Source organism: Schistocerca cancellata, chromosome 2 (genome assembly GCF_023864275.1).
Source record: "Schistocerca cancellata isolate TAMUIC-IGC-003103 chromosome 2, iqSchCanc2.1, whole genome shotgun sequence".
Taxonomy (NCBI): domain Eukaryota; kingdom Metazoa; phylum Arthropoda; class Insecta; order Orthoptera; family Acrididae; genus Schistocerca; species Schistocerca cancellata.
This window is the reverse complement of record NC_064627.1, coordinates 676,715,714-676,735,774: the sequence shown is the minus strand read 5'-3', so window position 1 is coordinate 676,735,774 and position 20,061 is coordinate 676,715,714. Positions and strand designations below refer to the sequence as shown.

Here is a 20,061-nt window from a genome sequence, read left to right as displayed (position 1 = left end):
TACAGCAGCAGGATGCATAGCCAATAGCAGAGTTTTACGTATTATAGTAGGAAGAATACATGATTAGATTTGTACGTGAATTTGGAGTTACAGGGTGTGAAACTTAATTCGCAGAGCCACCGCCTCTGGCAGAAACAATGACTATAGCCTGGCTTCACATCGATCTTGGATCACAAATACGGATACCTGATTCCATGATGATTCAACACTATGCCAGAGTCATCAATCGTAACGGCTGACGAGTGCTGGCGGTCGTCTCTCGGCAACCCATGACCAAATATTTTCAATGGATGTGCGATCTAGGCAGGGCAACAGTCGAAACCCCTGCGTCTCGATTTAGGCCAGGACAGCACGGGCAACACGCACACACTGTCTCCCTATACCACCACGCCAGGTACTGGACCCGTATGACAATAACTTACGCGATCTGGCAACTTTAGTTCTCGTCGGAGCCTGCAGACACCGATACGCAAACCGTGGTGCTGTACGCAGAAGCGGGACACGTCTGAAAAGACGGTATGTTACCAGGTTGCCACACCCGTGGCCGGTGTTGTTGCAAGACGCACCACTGCCGGGGAGTGTCCCTCTGCTGCCGTGTCGAGGTAAGCCGCAACAGCCGGCCGGAGTGGCCGAGCGGTTAAAAGGCGCTACAGTCTGGAACCGCACGACCACTACGGTCGCAGGTTCGAATCCTGCCTCGGGCATGGATGTGTGTGATGTCCTTAGGTTAGTTAGGTTTAAGTAGTTCTAAGTTCTAGGGGACTTATGACCACAGCAGTTGAGTCCCATAGTGCTCAGAGCCATTTTAAGCCGCAACAACAGTCGCCGTACTGACAGACAGTGGTGCTTCAAACGTTGTCGGACTGCCCGTACGGATCATTTTCATACTGCTAGTAAGTTCTTTTCCTGATTCGAGGTACGTGACGTAGCTGTACGCTCATGCACTCTCGAACGAACAATACGCCTGTCCAAGTGACGAATAACCGCGTGGAGAAGTTGAGATCCTGAATGTTATTGAGTGCGCTCCTCCAGAACCCATCGGCTCCATATTGCAGCACAGGCGTGGGGTACATATCAATGCGAAAAGTTCGAACCCAGTCTGTGTGCTTGGAATGAAATGCTAATCATTACCGTAGTATACTTCGTGTCAACTAGACGATTATACACTCCTGGAAATGGAAAAAAGAACACATTGACACCGGTGTGTCAGACCCACCATACTTGCTCCGGACACTGCGAGAGGGCTGTACAAGCAATGATCACACGCACGGCACAGCGGACACACCAGGAACCGCGGTGTTGGCCGTCGAATGGCGCTAGCTGCGCAGCATTTGTGCACCGCCGCCGTCAGTGTCAGCCAGTTTGCCGTGGCATACGGAGCTCCATCGCAGTCTTTAACACTGGTAGCTTGCCGCGACAGCGTGGACGTGAACCGTATGTGCAGTTGACGGACTTTGAGCGAGGGCGTATAGTGGGCATACGGGAGGCCGGGTGGACGTACCGCCGAATTGCTCAACACGTGGGGCGTGAGGTCTCCACAGTACATCGATGTTGTCGCCAGTGGTCGGCGGAAGGTGCACGTGCCCGTCGACCTGGGACCGGACCGCAGCGACGCACGGATGCACGCCAAGACCGTAGGATCCTACGCAGTGCCGTAGGGGACCGCACCGCCACTTCCCAGCAAATTAGGGACACTGTTGCTCCTGGGGTATCGGCGAGGACCATTCGCAACCGTCTCCATGAAGCTGGGCTACGGTCCCGCACACCGTTAGGCCGTCTTCCGCTCACGCCCCAACATCGTGCAGCCCGCCTCCAGTGGTGTCGCGACAGGCGTGAATGGAGGGACGAATGGAGACGTGTCGTCTTCAGCGATGAGAGTCGCTTCTGCCTTGGTGCCAATGATGGTCGTATGCGTGTTTGGCGCCGTGCAGGTAAGCGCCACAATCAGGACTGCATACGACTGAGGCACACAGGGCCAACACCCGGCATCATGGTGTGGGGAGCGATCTCCTACACTGGCCGTAAACCACTGGTGATCGTCGAGGGGACACTGAATAGTGCACGGTACATCCAAACCGTCATCGAACCCATCGTTCTACCATTCCTAGACCGGCAAGGGAACTTGCTGTTCCAACAGGACAATGCACGTCCGCATGTATCCCGTGCCACCCAACGTGCTCTAGAAGGTGTAAGTCAACTACCCTGGCCAGCAAGATCTCCGGATCTGTCCCCCATTGAGCATGTTTGGGACTGGATGAAGCGTCGTCTCACGCGGTCTGCACGTCCAGCACGAACGCTGGTCCAACTGAGGCGCCAGGTGGAAATGGCATGGCAAGCCGTTCCACAGGACTACATCCAGCATCTCTACGATCGTCTCCATGGGAGAATAGCAGCCTGCATTGCTGCGAAAGGTGGATATACACTGTACTAGTGCCGACATTGTGCATGCTCTGTTGCCTGTGTCTATGTGCCTGTGGTTCTGTCAGTGTGATCATGTGATGTATCTGACCCCAGGAATGTGTCAATAAAGTTTCCCCTTCCTGGGACAATGAATTCACGGTGTTCTTATTTCAATTTCCTGGAGTGTATTTATGACGTAGCAATTTTGATGGCTGGCACAATATTTATTGCAACATAATCTGTGACAACGAGGCGCGATGACTCAGCAAGTACGAGGTTAATCCCAAAAGTAAGGTCTCCTATTTTCTTATAAGTAAAAAAAAAAAAAAAAAAATGGTTCAAATGGCTCTGAGCACGATGGGACTTAACTTCTGAGGTCATCAGTCCCCTAGAACTTAGAACTACGTAAACCTAACTAACCTAAGGACATCACACACATCCAAGCCCTAGGCAGGATTCGAACCTGCGACCGTAGCGGTCGCGCGGTTCCAGACTGTAGCGCTAGAACCGCTCGGCCACCGCGGCCGGCTTTTTTAAGTACATAGGCTTGTTTCTTTCTACAATGGTTTACGTCAGTTTACAGCTTGAATATTTAGCTATTTTTCGACATAATTATTATTTCTGTCTATGCATTTTTGTACACGCTGTGGCAGTTTTTGTATGCCCAAGTCATACCATGTCGCCGGCATGCTGTTCAGAAAGTTATGAACCTCTTTTTTAACCTCGTCGTCGGAGCTGAATCGCTGGGACCACAATTAACGCTCACAGGTACTGTGAGACTCTGAAAAAACTCAAACGGGCAATTCAGAACCTGAGAAGAGGAATGTTGAGCAAGGGCGTGCACATTCTCCATGACAACACAAGCCCACACATCACTCGGGCAAACCGTTGCTCTCCTGCAACACTTTCAGTGGAACATATTCACCCACCCAACCTATAGTCCTGACTAGGCGCCCCGTGACTATCACCTGTTTCCTAAGTTAAAAAAACATTTGGCCGGAAAGCGATTCAGCTCCTACGGCGAGGTGAAAGAAGAGGTTCATAACTTTCTGAAGAACATGGCGGTCAGCTGGTATGACATGGGCATACAAAAACTGCCACAGCGTGTACAAAAAATGCATCGACAGAAATGGTGATTATGTCGAAAAATAGCTAAATGTTCAAGCTGTAAACTGATGTAAACCATTGTAGAAATAAACAGGTCAATGCACTTATAAAAGATAGGAGACCTTACTTTTGGAATTACCCTCGTATATGTTACACAACGAAGTACGCGTCGTATTGCTTACATAGCGTTGTTAGAATTTGGGACGTCATTTGCTGAATACATTATTATCCAGCTTTCCGGGGTTCGGTCCCTATTTTTAGAATTTCTTCCGCTACTTATCCCTCACTTACCTCTGACAATGCTTTGTGTATGTGAAAAATACGATATTGCAGAGCCTGAGCAAGCATTGCTATATCGTATTTACACGCAGACACCGGGCAAGCGTCTTTCAATTAAAATATCTCCCCTGTACGATTCCAATGGCTCTGAGCACTATGGGACTTAACATCTGAGGTCATCAGTCACCTAGACTTAGAACTACTTAAACCTAACTAACCTAAGGACATCACACACATCCATGTCCGAGGTAGGATTCGAACCTGCGACCGTAGCAGCAGCGCGGTTCCGGACTGGAGCGCCTAGAACCGCTCGGCCACAACGGCCGGCTCATCTGTACGGAAACATTTCTAATGAAAACACAACGACACATATTGCCAATGTATGGAAGTTTAGATCTAGCGCTGAAGCGTGCTGAGATAGCCTAATGGTAAGGCGGCCGCTCGCCATAAGCAAGAAAACCGTGTTCGAGTCCCAGTCCAACACAAATTTTCATTGTCACGATTCAGTTACTCGTACAGCTGATTGTTATCCATATTTGCAACTGCAAATAAGTTTCATGTCGGTGAAAGATGCCGGGTTGTACTGCAGTTCGTAGATTATGTTCCAGTCATCTTATACAGATAAATACAGGTCTTGTGTGCTTTTCAAGGGAATCATATACCATTCTTCCTCAAAAATAGTGGCACGTTCAGGCAACGATGATGCAGGTGTAAGCGATCACGCACCCTCCTCTCCAAAGTAGATAATACTGAGATCTGGTGACTGTCGTGGCCAGGGGCAACGTGATAATTCATCCACGAGCCCACAGAACCATTCCTGGACGACGGGAGCTTGGTGAACATGGGCCCTGTTGTCTTGGAACACAGCATAACCACTGGGGAACAAACATTGTATCATGGAAAGGACATGATCAGCCAGAATGGTCAGACAATCCTTGGCAGTTATGCAGTTTTTCAGAGTAACCATGGGATCCATGGAGTAGCACCATATGGCGGCACAGATCATCACCGAACCCCAACCGTATTTCACTCTTGGGAAGTAGACTCGGCCAGATGTTGGGAACAGTGTGCAGCAAGACTCATCCGACCAAATGACTTTCTTCCATTCCTCCACAGTCCAGGTTCTATGGCTTCGGTACCACGTTCTTCTGTTATGGGAATTTACATCACTGATGTGTGGTTTTCGAATTCCAGCTTGCCCTGAAATTCCTTGGCTTTGAAGCGAGTGTGACAGTTAATTCTGCAGTCAATTTTGCCCCTGTCGTCCTTTTATTTTTCGTGACAATCCCCATCAATGACCGCCCGTGACGATCACTCAACACACACTTTCGTCCGCGTTGTGACTTAGCGGATGATGTTTTCCCGCTTTCCCTGTATGCGTTTTAAATTTTTGATACGGTGCATCTTGGTACATGAAACTCTTTTGTTCAGCAGCATGGAATCAGGTATCTGTGTTTGTGATCCAAGCTCGATGTGAAGTCTGCGTGTTAGTGTATAATTACCTCGTTTTCTTCTTCTTCACTCCGTTATTGTCACTCTTTTTGCTCTTCGACTCTGACTTCTTGGACGTCGTCGTCGGCGTCTGGGTAGGAGTCTCCATGGCTGCTGAAACAGTGTAGCATGTCACACATAAATTCATCACAAAATTATAAAGGTTGTATTGTCTGTCTACTATCGCTGTTACAAATCTTAAAGAAATAAAAAAGTAGGTTCTTTGTATAGGGATAAATCCTAAAACATTTGAATAATTTTATCAACTCGTTTTTACACTCTCGGAAATTTCTGCGAAGTACCTGTTACACTACACGCACACACATCTTCGAGACTTCTTGACAAATGACTGAATCGAGACACGGACGTAGAGCTATGAACGCAACTAAGTGACGCATTGATACAACCACAAGACTTGCCTTCTCGAAGAGCAATGTCGAAATACCCGTCCGGAATCCAAATTTAGATAATCGGCGTTGTTCCTGGGTAACTTAACGCGAATGCTAGGCCGGTTCATTAAAAAAGGTAACTGTCGGTTTCATGTCCCATGCTGTTTAAATGTGAGGTTATTCTATACTGAAGCAAGCAAACATGTATCGTGCGATACCGGTATATCCAATAAATAATATTTGTGAGAGCACTGAATGATGTAAACTTTGTAGACAAAATTAGTGAAATTACGGGTGGTGTCTGCCAATAACGTGCCAGATATTAAGATATTTTGTTTGGGGTGTAGCCTTACTTAGAAGAGAAACGTGAACGATTAATGGCGCAGACGAGAAGAGAAGAGCAGGGTTTGAAATATGACGCTACAGAGGAATGCTGAAGTTTATAGGGTAGGTCGAATATTTAATGATGGGGTACTGAACATTAAAACTAACCTAAGGACATCGCAGACATCCATGCCCGAGGCAGGATTCGAACCTGCGACCGGAGCAGCAGCGCAGTTCCGGACTGAAGCGCCTAGAACCGCTCAGCCACAGCGGCCGGCAGTTCATTCAATACATCGTGCTTATCAGCAATTGAGGACTGGTCCTGGGACATCGAAGAGAAGTTTGTTTGGTGACAGAGGGGTAGAAATTATAGTGGGATATAAAGGTTGACTACAGTAAGGATCCTGAAATGGATTGATGTTGCAGTACTTGTGCAGCATAGAGTGGGGTTGAGAGCTGCGTGAGACCAGTCTTCAAGAATAATAATCCAGGACAGATGGATTTCGTAGTTACATCACAACACGGGCTGCATGTGAGTGCACGGCGTACACACCGGAGACGATGAAGGTCTGCTGCTGCTGCTGCTGTTGCTGCTGCTGCTGTGAGTCGGCGTGCTGCAACAGCGGGTCGTCCTTGCGCTTGGCGGCAGGCTGCGTGACGAGCGGTGGCGTGGGCCCGGGGCCCGCGTCACCAGCCGCGCCGAACAGCCCGCCCCCGCCGCCCCCGCCGCCTCCGCTGCCTCCTGCGCCGCCGTCCTGGCCCTGCCCGCCCCCACCGGAGGCGGCGCCGGCGCCGGCGTCCATCTTGCCCAGCAGGATGTCCGAGTGCTGGAGACCCAGCATCACCTGCACAGACCGGTCACCGCTGTAGGCTGCTCAAACTGAAATCCACAAACCTGACACATCTCCATGATGGCGAGCAGCGTCTACTTTCACTTTTAACTTCCTTCTCAAAAGTTTTGGAAAATATACTGCTTTTAAGAATAGTTCAACACGTCTGCACGGTGTGCGGACATTTGCCACGCCGGACATTTGCCACGCCGGACATTTGCCCCCCGAAGGGTTGGGTCCCTTGTCTCCCCCTCCTCCTCCTCCTCCTCATCCTCATCGCTTACTGAGCCTTTCTGCTGGTTTACTTAACACAGAACCAGAATCTCTTAGGATTTTCCGCCGCATTTCTAGACAGAGTTTCGTTGTGGATACTATTAAATGCATCTCGCATTGAAATCCGCACCAAATTTCGAGCCTCAGTAAAACTTCGCCAGTCTTGGAGATTTTGCGTTCGTCTAAATTATACTTGCCTTTTTCGGTGCTCCTGCATCAGCTTTCTGTCGTGTTTTGTGTACCATGGGGGATCAGTTCCGTCTCTTATTAATTTATTTGGTATGAATCTCTCGAGTGCTGTTGATACTATTTCTTTCAACTTAAGCCACATATGGTCTTCACTTACATAGTTTGGAGGGATTGGAGACTGTCTCTTACAAAGGCGTCAACCGATTTTTTAGTTGCTTTTATAAATAGATATATTTCGCGTTTAGTTTTGGTGAATTTCTTTGTTACGGAACTGAGCCTCGCTACGACTGTGTTCACTAATCCCTGTATCCGTCGTGATGCTCAGGATTATTTGTAGCTAAGAGGTCAAGTGTGTTTTCGTAACCATCTACAATTTGAATGGGCTCGTGAACTAATTATTCAAAATAATTTCTAAAAAAGGATTTAGAACAATTACGGAAGTTGTTTTCTATCTACAATAGGGTCTGAAATGTATTTTTGTCAACATACGGAAGATAAATTGAAGTCAGTGCCAACTCTAATTGTATGAGCAGAGTACCTATTTGTGATCAGACTCAAGTTTTCTTGGAACTGCCCAGCCACTGTTTCATCTGAGACCGGGGGTCGGTGAAAGGAGCCACTTATTAATTTATTCCGGTTGTCGAATTTAACCTCCACCCAAACTAAGTCACAGGAACTATCTGCTTCAATGTCGCTTGTGAGCTGGAACACACATTACATTATGTTTCTTTAAGTTCTGCTTCTTGTTTCTGTTGTAGTGCAGATCATTAAAATTATGGCTTTTCCCTCCAAAACCTAGGACGCTTTCTGTGTGACCCTGTAAATACCACAGCTAAACAACGTAGGACAACAACGTACGTTACAAGCATAGCATTCTGCATTACTTCATTTCCTTATTTCTAACATTTTAAAATTGTACGTAGGCTTTAGATGACATGTCAATCATAGATGATCTTATCTCTATTTAGTGAACGTATTTTCAGTCATGTTTTGAACATTGTCCTGCTACACTTTATTAACTAATGTTTCGCCGGAAGGGATATCGCATTTCAGAGGGTAAATTAATATGGAGGATGTCGTTCTTTTTTTCAAACATTCACATACCCATTTCTTTTTTCCTTATTGTCTTTTGGGCATGCAGTTGTACTAATTAAAGTAGGCTCAAATGCAGTGATCAAAAAGAAATGATTAGCGTACATTCGCATTCTCTTTACATCGTTCCTTTCTTGTTGCTCTCATGGCGATGGACTGTTTCTATCGCAATCAGTAAGCGTGAAAGGAAGCTACCGTACAGACAGAGGGATCTATATTTATACTTGGCAGAACTAATTACAAACTGACATAATCGTCGGTGTTGCTTTCGTTTCCCAAAAGTTATAAATATATCTATTTCGGAAAAGAAGCTCTGTATTTGGCCAAGATGTCGAAGAAGAAGGTCCCTTACGTATACTGGTTGTATCGAGTAAGATGTAGAGACGGCGGTTTGAAAGCGGACAGAAGTAGGAAGGGCGTACCTTACCTGAGGGATCGCTACCTGGCGTAGAGGCAAGTGTGGCAAATGTCCGGCGTGGCAAATGTCCGGCATTCGTCTGCACAACTTGGCTTGCAGAAGAGCTACTCCACTGAACACACCACTTACCATGAGGCTAAACCCTGGACAGTTGGACCACTTTTTCTTCTTCAGCATAAAATATATTTTTTTAACTTTTTTGATTTCTGCCAGTGCATTCGAATAGCGTGTCATATAAACTTAACTGAAATATATTATTGAGGCAATGCTACTTAAAATACGAAAGATATGACAAAATGAAAAAATACCTGAATGGTCCATCTCATCCACAGGTGTGTGGGTGAGATGGACCAGTGTACTGGATGAGACGGATCGCATCAAAACCGCTATATATGAGGAAAAGATTCAATTAAAATTCCATATTTTTGTTTGTAAAATACTGCAACGAGGACAGAATTATACTATTAAATACAGGGTATATCAAAACAATCATCCGATTTTAAAAAATCATAACTATTACGTCATTTGAGATACGTTCATGAACAACATACTGTTGGAAAGAGCAAACTCTCGAGAGTTCCCGCAGCAGTGTGCGCCCACTTCAGTTCTGGTAAAAAAGGTGTCGGGACAACAGAAATCGTTTTGTGTTCTACGTTTTTCGCAGTGCGGGTCAGTAATAGCTGTTGAGCGTGACTTTCGTACTAGGTATGGCATACGAATCCTCCTACAGCACAGAGCATTACACGATGACATTAACAGTTCCGAGAAAAGGTTATTCGTGTAAAGGCAAATCGCCGGGCCGTCCCCGACTGGTAAATGGTCTATTACTTAACTATTTAACAGTTAATTCAGCGCTGTACAAGGCAAGATGTTTTCAGTAACAGTACAGCACGGGGAAAAGAAAATATGTAAAACTGATTTTCAGAACCCGTGGGTTTGCATACTGATAGACAACCTGAACTGAAAACGCATGTTATAAAGCCTCTCGGACGCTTGAGTTCACAAATACTTGCACTGAGTGTAATTTTGTTGATGAAAACATAACCAAATTAGCTTACTTTGGACACTTACATTCTTTTATTTCTTTTGGAATAATTTTTGGGACGATACCACACATAAGCACAAAATATTCCTTGCATAGAAGCAAGGATAATATTTGGTGACTAAAAATTAGCGTACTAACAACAACCTCAAAATACATTTACTCTCTTACGAGTTTTGTGGTGAAGAATCGTGCACTACCTGAAAACGATAGTGGTTGTCATAAATATGACACCAGAAACAAATATACCTCCTCTAGCCACAACTTAGCCTTACTCTGCACAGGGAGCAACATACGCAGCCGTAAAAATGTTTCACCACATCCTTTGTGAGTTATAGGTGCAACCTGATAATGGAAGTTACAAAAACAAACTGGAATAATTTCAACTTGACAACTCCTTCTACTTCATAGACAAACTTCTGTGCAAATAGTATATACATAGTTGAATTACAATTATCTACTTTTGTTGAAGATTAAAATTTTTAAAAATCCATTTATGTAAATAGTGAGCACTTAGCCACGTATCTTATTGGCCATTCTACTAACACGTACCACATCGTCGCGATTTATCAAGGATGTAATCCACGAAACATGCAAAAAACAAAAAAATACAACAATATGTAAAACCCACAACACTCTACGATCGTAAATATTTGTTGTACTCAATGACCGTTTGGGTCGCTGTTTTCTTTAAAGTAACCAAGTCACTCTTCATACAAAAAGAAAAAAAAACAATAACTGGAAATTGAAAGTAAAAACCCCGGTGACAGCAGCTACTCACTGCGGCGTGGATTCGCCGGGTCAACAGAACAGTTTCAGCATCTTGCTGTTACATGATGCCCCGTACGCAACTCATGGAATTTGACGAGTATAAAGTAAGTAGGTATACATCCTTCTCAAGTGCATCCCAGATTGGAACAATGGGTAGAGGCCTTACGATCACAGAAACCAGGTAAGTACCCAATTATTTTATTCTTGATAATAATACGATTACAGTTGGTAGTGACATTATTTTACCCTCGATATGTTCGCGAAAATACATGTTTAATTCCGGAGATACGCGTAAAACATCATCCGAAATTGTGCTAAACGCATTCTCTGCAAATTATTTCGAGTAGTAAGTTCATGAGCCCACGCGAATAGTAAACGGTTGTGAAAACACATTTGACCTCTTAGCAACAAATAATAATGAGTTAATAACGAGCATCAAAACGGATACAGGGATTAGTGAACGCAGAGTTACCATAACGAGATTGAATATTTTAACCCCAAAATCATCCAAAAATAAACGAAAAATGTATCTACTCAAGAAAGCAGATAAAAATTCAATTGACGCCTTCCTGAGAGACAATCTCCACATGCCAAATTTAGACAGACACAAAATCTCCAACATCGGCTATCTTTTACAGAAGCTCGAAGTTCAGCGCGAACTTCAATGCGAGATGCCCACAACAGTTTCCACAACGAAACTTTGTCTCGGTCTCGAAACTTGGCAGAAAATCCAAAGAGATTCTGGTCGTATGTGAAGTATGTTAGCGGCAAGAAACAATCAGTGCCTTCTCTGTGCGATAGCAATGGAGATACTATCGAAGACAGTATGCCAAAGCAGACTTATTGAACACAGACTTCCGCAATGCCTTCTCAAAAGAAGACGAAGTAAATATTCCAGAATTCAAACAAGAACAGCTGCCAACATGAGTAACGTAGAAGTAAATATTCTCGGAGTACTGAATCAATTTAAATCACTTAATAAAAGCAAGTCTTCTGGTCCAGACTGTATACCAATTAGGTTCCTTTCAGAGTAACCTGATGCATTAGCTCCATACTTAACAATCATTTAAAACCGTTCGCTCGACGAAAGATCCGTGCCCAAAGACTGGAAAGTGCACAGGTCACAGCAATATTCAAGAAAGGTAGTAGGAGCAATCCACTAAATTACAGGCCCATATAATTAACGTCAAAATTGAGCAGGATTTTGGAACATATATTGTGTTCGAACATTATGAATTACCTCGAAGAAAGTGGTTTATTGATACACAGTCAACATGAGTTCAGAAAACATCGTTCTTGTGAAACACAACTAGCTCTTTATTCGCATGACGTGTTGAGTGCTGTTGACAAGAGATTTCAGATCGATTCCGTATTTCTGAATTTCCGGAAGGCTTTTGACACTGTACCACACAAGCGGTTTGCGTGCTTATGGAATATCGTCACAGTTATGTGACTGGATTTGTGATTTCCTGTCAGAGAAGTCACAGTTCGTAGTAATTGACGGAAAGTCATCGTGTAAAACAGAAGAGATTTCTGGTGTTCCCCAAGGTAGTGTTATAGGCCCTTTGCTGTTCCTTATCTATATAAACGATTTGGGAGACAATCTGAGCAACTGTCTTAGGTTGTTTGCAGAAGACGCTGTCGTTTATTGACTAATAAGGTCATCAGAAGACCAAAACAAATTGCAAAATGATTTAGAAAAGATATCTGAATGGAGCGAAAATTGGTAGTTGGCCCTAAATAACGAAAAGTGTGAGATCATCCACACCAGTGCTACAAGGAATTCGTTAAACTTCGGTTACACGATAAATCAGTCAACTCTAAAGGCCGTAGATTCAAGCAAATACCTAGGAATTACAATTACGAACAACTTACATTGGAAGGAACGCATAGAAAATGTTGTGGGGAAGGCTAAGCAAAGACTGCTTTTTATTGGCAGGGCACTTAGAAAATGTAACAGATCTACTAAGGAAACTGCCTGCACTATGTTTGTCCGTCCTCTTTTAGAATACTGCTGCGTGGTGTGGGATCCTTACCAGATAGGAGTGACGGAGAAAACCGAAAAAGTTCAAACAACGGCAGCACGTTTTGTATTATCTTCGAAATATGGGGGAGAGTGTCACTGAAACGATACAGAATTTGGGCTGGACATCATTAAAAGAAAGGCGTTTTTCGTTGCGACGGAATCTTCTCACGAAATTCCAATCACCAACTTTCTCCTCCGAATGCGAAAATATTTTGTTGACACCGACCTATATAGGGAGAAACGATCACCACGATAAAATAAGGGAAATCAGAGCTCGTACGGAAAGATATACGCGTTCGTTCTTTCCGCGCGCTATACGAGACTGGAATAATAGAGAATTGTGAAGGTGGTTCGATCAACCCTCTTCCAGGCACTTAAATATGATTCGCAGAGTATCCTTGTAGATTTAGATGTAGATAATGTACTTCGTTCTTGGTAATATCTCTTTCTTGCGTCTTCATTCGTTAGGCTCGATAAAAAACGTAGACGTGAGAGAAACATGTTGGGAAGGAATGAACAAGGCAAAACGGTTTTCAATAAAAACTCAACTTCCTAAATTCTAACGATATAAACCTCAATACCGGAAAAAGTTAATGAAGAGCTATATTTGGACCACTGCTTAGTAGTGTTGCAAAACATTTTCATTAAAGTGATAGAGGAGGCTATTGAAATCAGATAGATTGATCGAACTAGTAATAAAAAAGTCAACAAGAAAAAATGTCTAGTAATGAACATAAGAATGAGAGCGATAGAATGGGTAGGCACATATTACAACATGAGTAGTTGAACTGTAGTTTATAGGGTAATTTACAAAAAGACTTGTGGGGCAGATCAAGACATTAATAGTATATATGACAAATAGTCGATGATATGGGATGCAGAGGCCATAGTGAACTGATAAGGACATTTGGCAACTGAAAAGCATGCATCAGAAAGATGAAAGGCCGCGATATCATTTGGCTAAGCGAAATACACCCGCGCAGACTGGCCTCGCGGTTAGAGGCGCCATGTCACGGATTGCGCGGGTCCTCCCGTCGGAGGTTCGAGCCCTCCCTCGGGAATGTGTGTGTGTGTGTGTGTGTGTGTGTGTGTGCGTGGTTCTTAGCATAAATTGATTAAGTAATGCGTAAGTCTAGAGACCAATGACGTCAGCAGTTTGGTCCCTTAGGAATTCACAGATTTTAACCTAAATCAGTCGTAAGTTAACTGGAGTATCAGTCCGTAGCGATTTAGGGTGGAACTGATAAATAAATCTAGTGTTTGGAAAGGCACATTCCAGACACAGTGATTGGTAGCATCCTAAGGAATTGCAGTTACTGACGAAAGAAGTCGACGAATTCTTGAGTGCTGTTTATCGGTCTGGAACTCTTACCAACATGAATTAACGCGGTAGGCGCAGAAGATTCAGAGAAGAGCTGCACGATTCATTTTTCAGTTTAGTTAAGTCAGAGTGAGAGATTCGCAGAGATGCTCCACAAACAGCAAAGGCGGACGCTGCGAGAATAACATTTTTCGTACTGAAGAATCTCGCTTACAAAATTCCGAGCTTCCGCGTCCGAAAACCAGTCGAGAAACACAATGCTTGCAGCAAAATACGTCTCTCGTCACGACCTCGACTCTAAAATTAGAGAAATCGTAGCTGGATAGAAGGTACAGGCATTCTGTCTCCGCGAGCACCGTCTCTGAATGGGCCAGGAAGCGGAAAATTAGTCTGAGGCACCCCGCACATCATCTCTTACAGCAGACGTTGAGGTGGATTCGTAAGGTACGAGGTGGTGCGTAGTCTTACTCGGGCTGCACGTCTCTAGTTGATCCCCAAATAAACACTTGCCCGTAACCAACAAGCTCTTCCAGGTATTGTGCGCCGTAAAAACGGTGGCAGATCCCCTTTTCACTCCGCACAAATATTAAAGTAGATCACCATAGGCTTCAAATGTGTCTGCTTTTCGACGGACTCGTTTCTTGTTGGCGCCCTACGCCAACATTCATGGTATCTCGTCCCTCCAAGTGACCAAATAGGTGCTTCTACCAGTCAAACACAGAATTCCTGTACCCGCGCTAATCTCATCCTCTGTGACGCTGTTAACATGGGTACCGGTACTCTTGTAGGAGTCTGGTTCCTATACTGCTTATGATGGAGTAAGTTCTGGGTCGTGTAGCTGATTACTTTTTATTCTTACCCTACAGTCAACTGGCGAATAACCTGCTTCGCTGTTATGACGTTAGCTACCCTCAACGATCCCTGTCATCCACACGTTGTTCACCAAAGTAGATCACCTTGGCAAAGACACCTTTCTCTGATCAATGTACTCAGTACAGAATTTTGTCACGGAGGATCTTGACAAGCCCAGCGTCTGCACGAGTTTTTAAATGGAGAATCCTACGCGTCGAGCCAACATGATTTGACCTTAATCGCCGGCCGCGGTGGCCGTGCGGTTCTAGGCGCTGCAGTCCGGAACCGCGGGTCTGCTACGGTCGCAGGTTCGAATCCTGCCTCGGGCATGGATGTGTGTGATGTCCTTAGGTTAGTTAGGTTTAAGTAGTTCTAAGTTCTAGGGGACTGATGACTTAAGATGTTAAGTCCCATAGTGCTCAGAGCCATTTGAACCATTTTTTTGACCTTAATCAAACGTGTAGAGACCTCGTGTGCTGCTCGTCCTGTGCATGACTGTCCAGTGCAAGGTCTGATGGTACCGCGATCGTGTGACACGTTTAACTATGGCATTTCAAAGTAGTTATAGGTATGGTTTTTCTCTAACATGTCAGCTATCCCTAACTCAGATGCTCATCCCTGTATTACTAGTCTTAGCAGCCCTTTAGGTACACCAAAAAGAATTTATCAGAGACACAATGACATAAATCCAAACATAGAAAGCTAATAATAATAATCAGTTGTGAATACAGATGTTTTGATTTGACATCACATCATTTACTTGTGCGCTAATGAGTGGCTCGTCTTCGCTGGTGGATCAAACAAGCATCGACGCGGGGCGTATCACGACTGAAGAATAAGCAAAATTTATTTTCTCACGAGTGCGCTAAAGATACTTCAGACTATTTTCCCTCAGGCAGAAATATCCAATTGGTAGGTATCGACACACCGACAGACACGTCTCCATCGACAACCATCTGCCCTCGTCATACATCCACCTCGTCCGTTGTAACCATCAACGGTTCTGATATTTGCCTGACAACCGAGAGAAAACTTGGTCAGCACCTGGCAGTCGGAGCTAAACATGCATATAGATATAGAACAGCCACATATAAACTTACAACGTGTATTGTTGAGACATGATCCTTCACGGTGAATGTTGGATGATCGAAACAGCTTCGTCATACAAACAAGTAGGTTGGCGAAGGTAGGGACGTTCCTGGAAGACATGCAGGGCCAATAAGGAGGGGGAACAGGTCTAAAAACCTAAGCACTGATGTTGATAATGATGAATGAATGATCCTTCGGGAAATGTCCGGCCATTATTGGCAAGCAGAGCATGTGTGCCTATTGATTGTCTCAGAATGAGTATTTGAGAATGTAAAACATTATCAGCTGTAGACTGTAAAATTAATCGATTATTTTCTGCTGTTGGCCAGTTTCAAATGTGAAGTCATTATCAAGTAGTATCACAGCACACCATGTGGCACAAGATATGATATGCAAATCAATTTATCAGTCCACGTGTGGAATCTTTGTGAATAAGGTGAAGTTTTAAATTGCGAGAGTCAGTTTTTTAATCTGTCATTTTTAACGGAGGAACAGGAAATTTTATTAACATATATGACTATCCATACATATTGTTCTTCAAACCTTGAAATAGGGACAACTCATCAACTCTCAGTTATTTGTTGTCAGTTGCGTGCAGTGACAGACGTTCCATAAACTAAGTTAAAAATACTTCCTAAGTCCAAGTTCTAACCAAAGTTACCGGAAGACTGACCTTGGTCGTAAGGTAACTGCGGGAACTGGAAACCCCTCCCAAAATATTCGAATTGGGACTCAGTCTGCCACACCACCAAATCACTTTGTATTTGGCTAGAAAGGTCCCGACTGTGAGATGGGTCAGAACTCGAACATCACGCTCTATGCTTAGGAAAAGAGAATGAACACGAAAAAATTTAAAAATCGTAGAAACGGATGAAGGGTGTGCAAGAAAATTTGTAAATGAAGTAGTCATACGAAGTAAACTGATTGAAGTTCATGTGGACGCTACAGAAGTAATCAAGATTGTTCATTAATGGGTCAATAAATTTAATCCTGGTCGAGGGAACACTGGATAACTGAGTATCTTCTAGAAAATTGGTCACAGTCATCGTATCGTGACAGAAGATTTGTAGGATCGTTTGGAAAATAGGCATCTTGCATGAAGGGATAGGTGGTGGGGTTGTCGCTTCTGCTGACTCGAATGAAAACGCCTGTGGAAGAAAATTCCAAATATGTGCTGCGAAAACTTGAGTCGTAGGCTGGACTTACGTGACTACACACGAAGCGTGGACCTATCATTATATTTCGGAGACAAGACTGCAGATAAAGTAATGGTTGCGGAGAACAGCAAAATAGATTTGTCATATTGATTGTGTTTTAGGACTCATCATTCGTAGCGTGAGTTGAAGCAGAAGCGATTAAGATTATTTACTCGTACATCTACGTCTGTACTTTCCAGTACCTTGCAGTGCGTGGCGAAGTATGTTTCGGGTAACCATCCCCCCCCCCCCCTCCCCCTTTCCCCTGGCCTCTGTCCAGTTCCATGCTCGAACAATGCGTAGGGAGAACGACCGCCGGCAAGCCTCCAATGAGGTCGAGTTTCTGTTTTCCCCATGGCCATTTCGCGAGATGGTAATGAGAAAAAGTATTAAGGATGGTTGACATTTCTGCTCTCGGAATTTCAATAGCAAACCTCTTTGTAATTCACGACGCATCTCTCGTAGTGTCTCCCACTGGAGTTGAAAAAAAAAAAAAATCTCCCTGACACTCTCGCGCTTACTAAACGATCTCGTTACGAAATGAGTCCCTTTTCTTTGGATATTCTCTATCTCCTCTGTCAAATCCAACTGTTAAGTGGCCCATACTGACACGCAATACCCAAAGAAATCAGTCGAGCGCGATTGTTGTAACCTACCTCTTTCGTTGGTGAATCGCGTTTCCAGGGGATTTTTCTAATGAATCTCGGACTACCATCGCTCCGGACGCATTTTCCTCGATATTTTACGGTTGTGACTTGTTTCCACTGATTGAAAGCCAGTCATTAAATCGAGTAATAACTCTTGTTTTTGTCTATTTATTCACAGTAGGCTTTATTTGTTAAGAATTATTTACAGAAGAACGGGAAAAAGTAGTAGAAGCCGCTCTTGGGCAAATGCAGTTTAGATTCTGCAGAAATACAGGAACACGCGAGGCAATACTGATCCTGCGACCTGTCATGGAAGATAGGTTGTATAAAGGCAAACGTACATTTGTAACATTTGTAGACTCAGAAAAAAAATTGGGAGTTTAAACAGGAATAAACTCTTTGGAATTCTAAATGTAGCAGGGACAACACATAGGGAGCGAGAGGTTTTCTACACCTTGTACCGAAACCAGAGTGCAGTTATAGGAGTCGAAGGACATGGAAATAAAGCAGTAGTTGAAAAGGGGGTGATGCAGGATTATAGCCTATCTCTGATGTTATACATTGTGTACATTAATGAATCTGTGAAGAAAAAGAAGCAGAAATTTGAAAAAGGAATAAAAGTTCAATGAGAACAAATAAAAACTTCGAAGCTTGCCGATGATACTGTAATTCTGTCAGAGACGGCAATGGACTCGGAAGAGCAGTTGAATAAAATAAACAGGGTTTTGAAAATGGTTGAAAGATAAATACCAACAAATGGAATGTAGTCGAATTAAATCGGATGACTTTAAGGAAATTAGATTAGGAAATGAAAACATAAAGTAGTAGATAAATTATGTTATTGCGGCAGCAAAATAAATGGAGGCAGTCGAAGCAGAGAGTGTACAAAATGCAGACCGACAATTGAAAATAGAAAGAAAAGATATCTGAGCAAGAGAAGTGCACGGAAGTGAAACGTAGAGGGTAAAGAGTTCAGAGATGAAAAGAACAGAAGCTTCTGAGATATGAAACTACAAGAGAATGCTGAGTAATAGACGAGTATATCGAATAATTAATGATGAGGTACTGAACAGAAATGGGGATAAATAAATTTATTGTATAACTTCAGCAAAAGAAGGGATCGTTTGGTAGGACAGATCCTGAGACATGAAAGGTAGTGTGGGAGGAAAATTGCAGAATTAGACCGATGCTTGAATACAGTAAGCAGGTTCATATGGATATAGGTCGCTTTAGTTACCCAGAGGTGAAGAGACTTGCACAGGACAGAATAGCGTGGAGCGCTGCATCTAAGCAATCCTCGGAGTGAAGACCACAACAGCATCTACACACGAATTCCACGAGCCACATTATAGAATAGTGGAGTATACTTCAGGTACCACTGTCGTTTCCCTCTTGCTTGTTTCTTTTGCGTACTGAGCAAGGAAATAACGGCTGTCGATAAGCCCTCGTGTGAGCCCGGATTTGTCTGATTTTTTCGCCATGCTCATTATTCATTATACACTACAGGCCATTAAAATTGCTACACCACGAACATGAAGTGCTACAGACGCGAAACTTAACCGACAGGAAGAAGATGCTGTGATATGCAAATGATTAGGTTTTGAGAGCATTCACACAAGTTTGGCGCCGGTGGCGACACCTACAACGTGCTGACATGAGGAAAGTTTCCAACCGATTTCTCATACACAAACAGCAGTTGACCGGCGTTGCCTGGTGAAACGTTGTTGTGATGCCTCATGTAAGGAGGAGAAATGCATACCATCACGTTTCCGACTTTGGTAAAGGTCGGATTGTACCTATCGCGATTGCGGTTTATCGTATCGCGACATTGCTGCTCGCGTTGGTCGAGATCCAATGAATGTTAGCAAAATATGGAATCGGTGGGTTCAGGAGGGTAATACGGAACGCCGTGCTGGATCCCAACGGCCTCGTATCACTAGCAGTCGAGGTGACAGGCATCTTATCCGCATGGCTGTAACGGATTGTGCAGCCACGTCTCGATCCCTGAGTCAACAGATGGGGACATTTGCAAGACAACAACCATCTGCACGAACAGTTCGACGACGTTTGCGGCAGCATGGACTATCAGCTAGGAGACCATGGCTGCGGTTACCCTTGACGCTGCATCACAGACAGGAGCGCCTGCGATGGTGTGCTCAACGACGAACCTGGGTGCACGGATGGCAAAACGTCATTTTTTCGGATGAATCCAGGTTTTGTTTACAGCATCATGATGGTCGCATCCGTGTTTGGTGACATCGCGGTGAACGCACGTTGGAAGCGTGTATTCGCCATCGCCATACTGGCGTATCACCCGGCGTGATG

General features: G+C 44.2%; 1 protein-coding gene across 1 annotated transcript in view; it reads right to left on the bottom strand.

Annotated features, from left to right (window-relative positions):
* Positions 1-20,061, bottom strand: part of LOC126157463 (retinal homeobox protein Rx) — a 95,823-nt gene that overhangs the window by 64,365 nt on the left and 11,397 nt on the right. Inside the window, exons 2-4 of the mRNA XM_049916376.1 lie at positions 6,728-6,835; positions 6,544-6,697; positions 5,289-5,391 (exon numbers count right to left, since the gene is read on the bottom strand). Coding sequence (XP_049772333.1) covers positions 5,289-5,391; positions 6,544-6,697; positions 6,728-6,835 — 365 coding nt within the window. The remainder of the gene's footprint in view (positions 1-5,288; positions 5,392-6,543; positions 6,698-6,727; positions 6,836-20,061) is intronic.